This window comes from Cervus canadensis, chromosome 22 (assembly GCF_019320065.1).
Source record: "Cervus canadensis isolate Bull #8, Minnesota chromosome 22, ASM1932006v1, whole genome shotgun sequence".
In the NCBI taxonomy this organism is placed as follows: domain Eukaryota; kingdom Metazoa; phylum Chordata; class Mammalia; order Artiodactyla; family Cervidae; genus Cervus; species Cervus canadensis.
Genome location: NC_057407.1, coordinates 26,140,914 through 26,153,069, shown reverse-complemented (window position 1 = coordinate 26,153,069; position 12,156 = coordinate 26,140,914). Strand labels below are relative to the sequence as shown.

Genomic DNA, 12,156 nt, shown 5'->3' with positions numbered 1-12,156 from the left:
AAGGTTATAAGATCAAAGACCCAGCAGCTCTGATGTTGTGAAATGATGTACAGAAGTGTCAATAATTAAGTGTAATGCAAAGGCCAGTTTGGGCAAAAAAGTCCAAAGTTAAGATTGTTTCTAAAGAAATGCTTTTTTATAACTAGCAGGTACATAAAACTCACCAGGCTTAATGAATGAACCTTGTAAAGTGTGTGTGTGTTGGGTGCATGTGTGTGTCTAATACTAGATTTCTTTTTACTTTATTCCCCACATCTGATCCATGAGGAAGCTTTGCTTAATTACCAAATTCTGCCGTCTATTTCTGTTTCCATCTCCACCACCTTCTCTGTGGTCTAGTTGAGGAGTCTACAAACTGTGGGCTGCTAGCCACATCGTTTTTGTAAATAAAGATTTATTGGAACACAGTCCTGCCCATTTATTTATGTATTATCTAAGCGTGCTTGTGCTATAAAAGCAGAGTTAAATAGTTGCAACTGAGACTATGTAGCCTCAAAGCCTGTAACATTTATTATTTGACTATTTACAGAAAAAGGTTGCAGGCTCTATTCTGGTTTAATATTGCTCTCTTAATTGGTTTCGTTCTGTTAAACAGAAGACACAGTGACTTTTCTAAAATGTGAGTTTGATCTTCTCATCCTCACTGTGAGTGAAAAAAACCTCAACTCCTCTCTGTAGCTGCAAAGCACCTGCGTGGCCTGATCCCTGCTCACCGTCCCACCCGCATCCCTTTGAGGATCCCCCTTGCTCTGGTCACACGGAGCCTTTCCTGCGGCAGATCGGTCTGCTTGAGTTCTCGTGGTTACTTCACACGTCTCCCTGCTTTCTGACTTCAGCTTTTTGCCTGGATGACATTTCCTCAGAGGTGACTGCTCAATCTGCAGTTGGCCTCCATCATTCATTATGCATATTTTACTTCCTTCATAAGCTTCTTTGTAATTATACTTTTCATTTATGTGCTCACGTCTTTCTTCCTTGCTTCCTCTCTTAGGATGGAAACTCTTTGATGGCAAAAAACACGCCTGTACTGTTGATCTTGGTTGCCAAGCATAGTGGCCGCCACATTATAAAGTGCAGTGGAAAATTGTCGAATGAATGAACAAGGTATAGCTTCTGCCTAATTCTTTGGTAGTAGTTAAAATGCACGCATATATTTATGCTACCTAATTTGTTTTCTTTCTCTATATAAATAAATCTTGCCCACTTCTGTTCACCGTGTAAACTTAAGGTGATTTTCCTTCAAAACATAATCAAGCTGGCATACGCTTTACCAGGGAACAGGCAGGCACTTTGAAACACTGTTTCTCAGGATTTTTAGAGCCTTTTATACATTTGTTTCTGCTGTTGTGTTAATATGCTAATTTTTTGGAGGTTGTATTTTTTCTTTCCCTCTCTTTCTTGCTGCTGGCAGAGCAGCAGTGTGGAGTTATGGAGTGAAGCCTCCTTTGGGCATCTGTCCTTACTACAAAGAGTTTTACATTTCTTTGCTCCTTAAAAAAAGTGCTGCTTTTCTGCTGAACCTAGGATAAAAAGAATGAAGCAGTTATCTTTGAGCATCTTAATTCTTTTGACTTAGTGAAATCCATTCAGGAACCTCTCTTATTCAGAGCTTCTCATTTTTCCCTTGAACCTCCTTTCCAGTTCAGCTCAGTACTGTCCTACAGTGAAATTCACAAAACAGAACCTCCCACTTCTCCTCTCGCCCCAGTTTATTTCACTGCCCAGGACCCACTTTTGTGGGCTAGGAGTCCATTCAGGATTTCTGCCTAACTGAAAGGCACAGGCTCTGGAGTCTGGCACACACAATCCTGGACTGGAATGCGGCTCTGCCTGTAACCACTTAGCTTCCCTGAGCCTTTACTTGCTCATGTATAAAATGGGCTTCTGCTAGTTTGTTTCCTTGTAGAGTGGTTGTGAGAATTAATTGACAAAGTACTTTTCTAGTAACTAATACAGTTTCTGCAGCTTCGTGGCACTTAACAATTGCCAGCTAGTATTTGGTGTAGTCTTAAAATAGAAGACTTTGCCGAGGTACTCAAAGAAGAATTAAATCTAAATAGCAACCGGCTATGATCCAGTATCTGGAGAGTCTGAAAGGGCAGCTTTCAGTTCTTTCCTGGTAGGACAGATTATTTTATTTTTGTAACAGTTGCTGCCCCCCTTACTGTGGGCCTTAGAGAAGATGTACTATCAGAGATGCATTGTAAGTGAGGCATGAATAGCCTCAGGCCCCTAGTCTGATCCTCATCTAATAGTTTATTGTAAAGAAGAATTCAAGTATTACTTCTCTTGATCACTGTATGGCCAGGCCACTCAAGATGGCTGATCGCTTGCTTTCTGTCCATCCACTGTTCGACCGGTGCCTGCTTCACCTACACCCTACTCACTCGACTGACCTTCCTGTGAACTTGCCCCGTGTCCCAGCTATTGATTGTTCTTATCAAAGGGGTAGTAAGGAGCATGCCCCTCTCTGGTTTCCGTGGTAACTAAAGAGCCCACCTGTTGTCCATTCCCCTTTAACTGATAATCTCCTCCTCCCCCCAGAAGCAATCCTCCGCACACACAATGGGGTGTTGGTGCTCCAGGACCCTGCTTCAGGCACATAACGTTCCTCATCTTATTGTTTACATGATCACCTACTGTTTTTATTCTAATGAGTCCTCTCTGTCTTCTTGTCACCCTGTTCTCCTGATTTGTTTTGCTACATTAAATAATCATAGCTAACCTCTTTTTGGTGCTTATGATACACTGGACATTGTTCTAATTGATTTGTATTTAGTCCCTACAGCCACCTATAAGGATGGGCCTGTTCATTTTCTCCCTTGTAAATGAGGAACCTCATTTCAGCTGCCATTTCTCTCATCCATAGAGGTGGCTTTCCTCTGTACCCCTGTTAGAGTTTAGGGACTCAGCCACAGGGGACTCGTTAATTGGTTAATTAACTTCCTTACAGTGTGCAGAATGGGAATAACATGAATGGCACGTGGCCAGTTCTGGACGGAAAGGATGCTATATTTTCAAAGGTTACCCACACAAAGGCCCCACACTTTAGCTTGAACACACAGTAAATATAACAGTCTTGGTACTCACTTTCCTGCTCTTTCTTCCGACATCATTCTTTCCTTTCCATAGGCTTAGGCTTCAAATCATGATGCTGCTCTTCTTTATCTGTTTCTTTAGCATGTTTTCTTTGTGAAGCAGGAGTTGACCTGCTGGCATTATCACATAAAGGGCTAAATAGAAAAGTGCTATTACTATTATTGTTATGATTATATTATTTATAAACAGGATTCCACTTAATCTCTTTTCCAGGGCAGTCAGTTTTAAGCAAGCAGACCTTTTTCTTTATGGTACTCATACTGAGACACATCAAGTTATATCTGTCTTTTCATTTGCACCAACATGTTTATTTGAAGCCTAGTATTTGCTAGGTAACGTGACTAAGGTAGATTTATGGGTCCTAATTTGCATACAGAATAACATTGGCAAAAACAAAAATATAGTAAACGATACCAACTCTTGGCCTGCCATAACCCACTGAGCATCTGCCGTCCTTGCCTGTAATGAGAGGGAAATATATTTTCTCTCGAGTTTACAGCTAATTCCTTGTTTGTATTCTACTCTTATCAATGCTTGTGAGAGCTCAAAATGAGGTTTAAGAGCCTCTTCCTGCCTAATAGCAGGCGTTCGTGTTAGAGGTGGTAGTTCTGTGTCACAGAGAAAGCAAGCCTTTGCTCTCCCACCCCAGTTTCACACCTCAATGGAAGAAACCTCGCTACATTTAAGTAAGCGAGCAAACCGTTCATTGTCTAGGCAAGTTAATAGACTTGAGGTTATGCATTTGGGTTAAAGCCTAGGTTTAATGACTTCCTCTCAGTGTTTTTGAGTAAATTGATTTTCATTCCACAAATAATAAATTTTTTGTTTGTTTTAAGTTATAGATTAGGTTAAATCTTTCTTTGATCACCATGTTCCTGGTCTGCCCCCCTCAGATTCACTGGCATTTCACGTTTGGTGAACTTCTTCTGGCCCTTTTCTTACATACCTACTTACTCACATGTTTATCCTTGAAAGATACAAAATACTTCTTTGTGTGTGCACACGTGTGTCTGAAATATATATGTAATTCTACTTTGCCATTTTCTTCCAACGTGTGTTGGAAAACAGTGTTAGGCCTCCATACTTATGAGGCTAGACTGGTCAATGAGCAAGTTATTCTCGAGATCTCGGTGGTCAGCACATCAAAGGTTTATTTCTTGTTCATGCAAAAGTGTGACTCTGAGGCAAGGGTCCTCCATGTAGTAACTCAGTGATCCATGCTCTTTCAACCCTCAGACTCCGCTGTCTCCACATGTGGCTGCCAAGTCTTGTAGCCACCAGAAAAGGGCACTGAAGGGTTGCCCGTGGTGCTGCAGAGTTTTGGCACAGTAGCTATAAGAGAGCTGAGAATGGAGGGAGCACATGGATATGGTGGTAGTGTGTTGCCACAGGAGTATTCAGTGCTTCATATAGCTTGAATATATTGTGGTTTAATCAACTAGTCTCCTATTGGATGAGCATTTAGATCACTTTCAACTAAACTCTTTATTATGTACACCGCTACACAGAAGAGCCTTGTATGTATCTCAGGTACACATGTGAGTATTCCGCTAGTTTAAACACTCAAGAAGTAGACTTCCCAGTTCAGAGATTGTGGGTGTTTTGGTTATTGCCATCAGTGCTGTCAGCATTGTTTTTGGAGTTGGTCTCTCTGGTGTTTGATCACCAATGACATTATCAGACCTTCATTGTTTTCCCCTATCAAATGGCGTCTTTGTTACTTTTGGCAAAATGGCTTCTCATTTTTGTTGTAAATTCTATTTTCCTGGTTAGTAGTTAGTTTTCGGCTTTTTCTCACTCTCTGTTGTGCTGCCTTCCTGAGTGAAGCAGGACCATGGATGGTCAGGCTGAAGAAAGACAGGGCGTGTGGAGAGCCGGTGGGCAGATGTGGCTCGTGTGTTCTCTCTTTGAGGATGGGGACACCTAGCTCAGTGACATTTCTTTCTATACCCCCTTTATTGTTTTTTTTTCCTCCCATGGTGTTATTTCAGTTGTCTCTACACCTCTAATTTTAAAACCACGGGGAAGGGTGCTTTCTTTGTCGTGTCATTTTTTTTTTTCTTCTGTCTGTCTAATTATGTGCTTTGAGTTTTCTCATGAATTTTTGCCTGCTTAGTCATTGTCTTTTTATCTCTTGGTTCTCTTTGTCCTTTCCCTCATTTTTCATTCTTTTTCTTCTGCCTCTGCTCCCTTATTCCCATAGGCCCTTAAATCTTTATGTGGTGTTTTTCTTTTAAGTTGTATTTTCCCTTTCCCCTCCAAGCTTAGAAATGCTTGCTTTGTCAAAGAAATGTGGAGGGGAAGGGAGTAACAGAAATCCGGAAGGAAACCAAACCCAGGTGCCCACCTACTCCAGCTGTTTTGAGAATATGATGCTGTCCCTGATGTGGTCACGTTGCCAAATCTGTATGAAAGAAGGAAAGAACACTGAAGTTAGTCCCTTTCACAGTAGGGTCTCTGGGCACATTGCTTCCTATCTTTAGATCTCAAGTTTTTGAATACAAAATGAGGAGGCTGACTCTAGTGGCTTCTCTAGTGGCTCAACAGGAAGGAATCCACCTGCCAATGCAGGAGACACAGGTTCGATCCCTCGGTTGGAAAGATCCGCTGGAGAAAGAAATGGCAACCCAGTCTAGCGTTCTTGCCTTTTAAATTTCATGGACAAAGGAAACTATTGGGCTGCAGTCCACGGGATTGCAGAGAGTTGGACACGACTGAGTGTGCGCACAGACACAGTTGCAAAGAGCACAGGAAGTGATTTAAAGGCCAGCAGGCAAATGTGAAGGCAAGCAGGCAGAAACAACTAAAAGGCACGGGGTCACATGATCTTTAAACTCTCTTCTGTTACATTCCAGAGTTCATAGATTCCCTGGGAGATTCTTGACTTCTTCAGTTGATAGTATAGGGTTTTAACAGGTCATTCCTGTTAGGAGACAGAATAAACTACTTACACCATTTTAGAGTCTTCGGTCAGCATCCACTCATACCTTCTCTTCCCTTACTCCCAAAATCTGGAGCAGCTACATTTTTCCTTACAGGCACTGTGCCAGCATTTCATGAGGATCTTATTTCTGGTAGATTTTTGGCTTTTTGAAGACAGGAATATGATCCTGCTCATACCAGTCTCAGTCTTTATTACCAAGAGGCTTCTGGGAATGTGGGGCCAGAATATAGTCACAGGGCATCAATAGTATTATATAGTCAGTCAGTGCCGTTGATCGGAGGAGCTTTGCTGTGTTATAGTCATCTGTGTTATAGTCATATTGGGGCAGTGGTCAACCCTGCGGCCTGGGTTTCCTAACTGGTAAGACGGTTTTTATTAGGAAAAATTAGGTGCTATAGATGGGCTAAATTCTGCAGCAACAGCAGATAGCTAAATGTCAATGGCTAAAAGTCCACAAAGGTGTATTTTTCACTGCACATTGATTGTGATCCCCCTGGGGATGGTCAGTCCTTTCTCTAACCCCTAGCTCATAGATCAGCTACCATCTTGAATACTGACAATCTCCAGGTCATGAGAGAGAGCCTGGATGGGTAGAAGGGTTGACAATCAGATGCTGGACCCAATGTGTCATGTACCGTATGTTCTCATGCCTTATTACCTGAAACTAGTTGCATGGCCTCACCTGACTTCGGCTAAGGCAAGGAAGTGCCTGGTAGAAGGACAGTTTGGAATATTTGACTTAATAATAATACTTGACTTTTCATGATTTTTTGGCCATTAGATAATATGAATACTTATAATGCCTAACCCATAGAACATGCTCAGTCAGTAATAGGTAGAACCATTATTATTATTATTGTTATTATTTAGCAGTTGATTACATTTCCAGCATTCTTTACAACATCCTTCTACTTAGAAAGTGTTTCTCTTCTTTTTTCTTCTCATGAAAATGCTAAAGTAGACTTAACTTGTTTGTCTCTAGACATATCACAGATTCTTAATGAAGTTGAGTTAATGAAGTTTTAGAGCAAGACAGGGGCACTAGTTTAGAGCTGACAGATACAGGTCGTCATTCTGTAAGATGATCACTTTGTGAAGTGATGGCTTGAATATCAGCAGTGGCTTCAGAACTATGTTCACTGTGTTCGTTTTCAATTTAAGAGCCAAGCAGCTTTTCATTTTGAGTCAATGCAGAAACAGTCAATATGTATTATGTGTCTATGAAGCTGGTCTCTGGATCAATTGCAATTAGTTTGCAGCAGATTGCATTAACATATCTAAAATTAATACAGCGAATGTTCTGATGAAAAGAAATTGACCACAACCACACTATGGCTGTTTTTAGTCTCAAACGTTCTTTTCAAACAGTATTTTTTTTCTTCTTTTGTTAATGGCTTTAAATTGGTATGTCAACTTAGACTTAATGTATTGACCCTTCCCTAATTTGCCTTTTAAAAGTGGTCCCAGAATATGGGACAATACTAATATTCAGTTGTTTCTTTCTTTAGGGGACTTTTACTAAATGCCTTAAGCTTGAATTTTGTTTTTTTTTGTCATGTTACATGAGGTGCTGTTAAGACTGCTAAGTCAACAAGTACATTAATTTTTGAATTGTGTTTTTCAAATTAATGTTTCATCAAGATTTAAAAATTCAGAAGTAAGATTAACAAATTATATGTAATTAACAAATTATATACAGTAAATGTGAGCATTATGTCTAGTAGTTTATTTTCATCTTAGCATTTTCTGTTTCTAAAGAAGAAGTGCAGGCAACTTCAGTTTTAATAACATCATTACCAATATTTATAAGGTTGGAACAAAGAGACAGCTTGAGGCTTGATCATGTTGAAATGTGAATTTTTTACAAGTGTGTATAAATTATGTTATGCTTATTTTAGATCTGAAGGAGTTTTACTTTTTTTAGAGCAAGTCAGTTTCTGGAAATGAAAATTATCTGTATCAGGGCACAAAAAGACAAAAGGCAGAATTTATTCATTTGGCTATCTTACTGGTAGTTTTTCAGTTTCTTCTGTATGCCAAGCACCATCACATGCTTCATACAGATGCAAAGAAGTTGAAGACACACTCTGCTGTTGAGTAGAACCCAGCCTTGCTGTAAGGTTCTGGAGCCTTTTTGGAATGCCTCCCGTCCAGAAGAGCTTCATGAGTGTATTGTAGCTTGGAGATGCCAGAACAACATGCCGTTTTAAGGACACATTAGAGGTCTTGAAAGCTAATGGCTCCACGTGGTAAAGCCCTGTGGACCTCAGTTTATGGTCTGTGTGATATTGCTCAGTCACTCACCGAGGCCCTTGCCTGAAGTTTCTAGGAAGTGGGTCAGGTGATCTTCCACGACCAGTCTTGTGATCCAGTTGTGTGATTGATTTTTTGGTTGGTTTGTGTATTAATGGCATTGTTATCTTACCTCCTGTTAACAGTGGTTCCTTTGTATCATAGCCCATGGATATAAATGAAACTAAGTATGTTTATTTTTTCTTTTCTTTTAAAAACAAGGCTTATGAATTTAATGGGCTTCCCTGATAGCTCAGTTGGTAAAGAATCCGCCTGCAATGCAGGAGACCCTGGTTCAATTCCTGGATTGGGAAGATCCACTGGAGAAGGGATAGGCTACCCATGCCAGTGTTCTTGGGTTTCCCTTGTGGCTCAGCTGGTAAAGAATCTGCCTGCAATGTGGGAGACCTGGGTTCTTTCCCTGGTTTAGGAAGATCCCTTGGAGAAGGGAAAGGCTACCCACTCCAGTATTCTGGCCTGGAAAATTCCAAGGACTGTACAGCCCATAGGGTTGCAAAGAGTCAGACACGACTGAGTGACTTCAACTTTCACTTCAGTTTCATGAATTTAATAGATAATGTTATTGATCTTATTGGATAGAATGAGAAGAGTTTTTTCATGTCATGCTATCCTTTGATCATTTCTTTCAGTACAAATGAAAGCTTACTGATCAATGCGTAGTGGAAGACCACTTTCACATGATTCTTAAGCAGTTACTTTAATATACAAATTGCAGTTTTTAGGAATTAGTAACTTAATTAATGGTGACTATTTCAGGTTACTATACTCAACTTTGGTGAGTTGGAGATAATCTCATTAAACACGTAATGGAATCCATTAAAAACCACAATAAAGAAATGGATTAGTCTGTGGCCCATTGACCTCAAAGAGTTAAAACAAATTTCCTGAGTTACCTTAATGTTTAATGATGTATATACAGTTATTTAAATAATGCTGTGAACTTTGTTTGGAGTGGAGACAGGGGAAAGCATATGCTGTACAACAGAGTCCTTAACAGTTTTAAAAGTAATTTTTTATTGAAATCCTTACAGACTCACAGGGAGCTGCCAACTAGTGCAGCAGTCCCATGTCCTCATCACCCAGGGTCCCCTGGTGTTGACATTGTACATCGTTTAACTCCAATATCAAAATTAGGAAATTGGCCTTGACTGAGCTACGACTGAAGCCCCCCTATTAACTAAATTTAGACCTTATTCATTTGGGTGTATGTGCAGTTGTCCTTAACAGTTTTGATTAGAAAAACAATTAAGCATGGAGAATTCATTATATATATATATTTTTTTTTTTTGGCCTCTAAGATTTCTGTTGCTAATTGATGTTTGAGGTACCTATAAGACTGGCCCTACCTGTTGACTGTTACTTTTCTTTCTGTTTTAAGTCGTCTTATCTCTCTTCCCCAATTTCTCTAGGTGGTTCAATTAACCTCCAGAAGATGGCTGAACCTGCAGGAATACCAGAGTAAGAAATTAATGTCTGACAACGGAGTGAAAGTTCAAAGATTCTTTGTTGCAGACACTGCCAGTGAAGCTCTCGAGGCTGCTAAGAGACTAAGTAAGCTAATTCATAATGGGTGAAATATGCTTGGCCAAATTAGTGAATTCACAGGTAGTGGTTTCCCACTAGTTAAATTTCTCAGTTGCAGGTTATAGTAACAGTGACAGGTACAGTGGAGAACTTTGAGCTGTAAGGGCAAAATGCCCAATTAAGAAAGCTTTATTCTTCTACATGAGACGGAAGCGTATGTGGTACCACTCTATAGTAATTTTTCCATGTTTCTCAGCCACCATTTCACCTAGTTCTCTTATTTGTGGTTTAGTGGCTGTGAGAAAATTGGTTGAAGGGTATAAAGTGTCAAAGAGAAGCCTGTTGCAGGATGAGTCAGGAAAGACAGTTGGCATCCTTCTTTAAGCCTCTGAGAACAAGGAGAAAGTTCCCTCTTAGTGACTGGAGGAGAGAAAGGGAAGAATGTGCATTTTGAAATCCTGCTGACTTTGGTTCAATGTTTTGCCCTTTGATTTATCAGCTCTATAACTTTGCGTAAAACTTTTTCTTTTCTGTGCCTCATTTTGTTTGTCTGTAGATCAAGGCTAATATGTTTACCTCCCAAAGCTATTTAGAGCCTTTAAGGGAGGCTTTAAGGGAGACTGCATGGAGCTTCCCTGGTGTCTGAGTGGTAAACAATCCACCTGCCAGTGCAGGAGACACAGGAGAAGTGGGTTTGGTTCCTGGATTGGGAAGATGCCCTGGAGTAGGAAATGTCAGTTCATTCCAGTATTCTTGCCTAGGAGATCCCATGGACAGAGGAGCCTGGCAGGCTATAGTCTGTGGGGTTGCACAAAAGTCAGACACGACTTAACCAGCTAAACAACAACAATAAGGGAGACGGCACACTAGTACATGGTAGAAAATCTAGTTTGTTTCCCTAGTTATGGATTGAGAAATGAGGACTCAGACTTTGCTGTTTTTCAGTGAACATTCCTTTAGTGCCATGCAGACTCTCTTGTTGTCGGTTTGGATAAGCACCATCCATTAGAAATGTGAGCCACACAAATATTGTTAAATTTTCTGAGTCACCTTAGTAAAGGTAAAAATAAATAGGTGAAACAAATTTTAATAATATATTTTGTTTACTCCAGTATATCCAAAATACTATCATTTCAAAATGTAATTAATATAAAACAGTTTTCAAGGGGTTATTTTATATTCTTTTCTTGTGCTTAGGTCAGTTCAGTTCAGTCGCTCAGCCATGTCCAACTCTTTGCGACCCCAAGAACCGTAGCACGCCAGGCCTCCCTGTCCATCACCAACTCCCAGAGTCCCCCCAAATCCATGTCCACTGAGTCGGTGATGCCATCCAACCATCTCATCCTCATCCCCTTCTCCTCCTGCCCTCAGTCTTTCCCAGCATCAGGGTCTTTTCCAGTAAGTCAGCTCTTCACATCAAGTGGCCAAAGTATTGGAGTTTCAGCTTCAACATCAGTCCTTCCAATGAACACCCAGGACTGATCTCCTTTAGGATGGACTGGTTGGATCTCCTTGCAGTCCAAGGGACCTTCAAGAGTCTTCTCCAACACCACAGTTCAAAAGCATCAGTTCTTTGGCACTCAGCCTTCTTTATAGTCCAACTCTCACATCCATACCTGACCACTGGAAAAACCATAGCCTTGACTAGACGGACCTTTGTTGACAAAGTAATGTCTCTGCTTTTTAATATGCTGTCTAAGTTGGTCATAACTTTCCTTCCAAGGAGTAAGCGTCTTTTAATTTCATGGCTGCAGTCACCATCTGCAGTGATTTTGGAGCCCCCCAAAATAAAGTTAGTCACTATTTCCACTGTTTCCCCATCTATTTGCCATGAAGTGATGGGACCGGATGCCATGATTTTCTGAATGTTGAGCTTTAAGCCAGCTTTTTCATTCTCCTCTTTCAATTTCATCAAGAGGCTCTTTAGTTCTTCTTCCCTTTCTGCCATAAGGGTGGTGTCATCTGCATATCTGAGGTTATTGGTATTTCTCCCGGCAATCTTGATTCCAGCTTGTGCTTCCTCCAGCCCAGCGTTTCTCATGATGTACTCTGCATATAAGTTAAATAAGCATGGTGACAATATACAGCCTTGACGTACTCCTTTTCCTATCTGGAACCAGTCTGTTGTTCCATGTCCAGTTCTAACTGTTGCTTCCTGACCTGCATACAGGTTTCTCAAGAGGCAGGTCAGGTGGTCTGGTATTCCTATCTCTTTCAAAATTTTCCACAGTTAATTGTGATCCACACAGTCAAAGGCTTTGGCATAGTCAATGAAG

The 12,156-nt window shown here is 40.6% G+C and overlaps 1 protein-coding gene across 1 annotated transcript in view; it reads left to right on the top strand.

Annotated features, from left to right (window-relative positions):
- SUCLG2 (succinate-CoA ligase GDP-forming subunit beta) overlaps positions 1–12,156 on the top strand; it is a 262,225-nt gene that overhangs the window by 49,924 nt on the left and 200,145 nt on the right. The window contains exon 2 of the mRNA XM_043443553.1: positions 9,766–9,907. Within this exon, the coding sequence (XP_043299488.1) occupies positions 9,766–9,907 (142 nt within the window). The remainder of the gene's footprint in view (positions 1–9,765; positions 9,908–12,156) is intronic.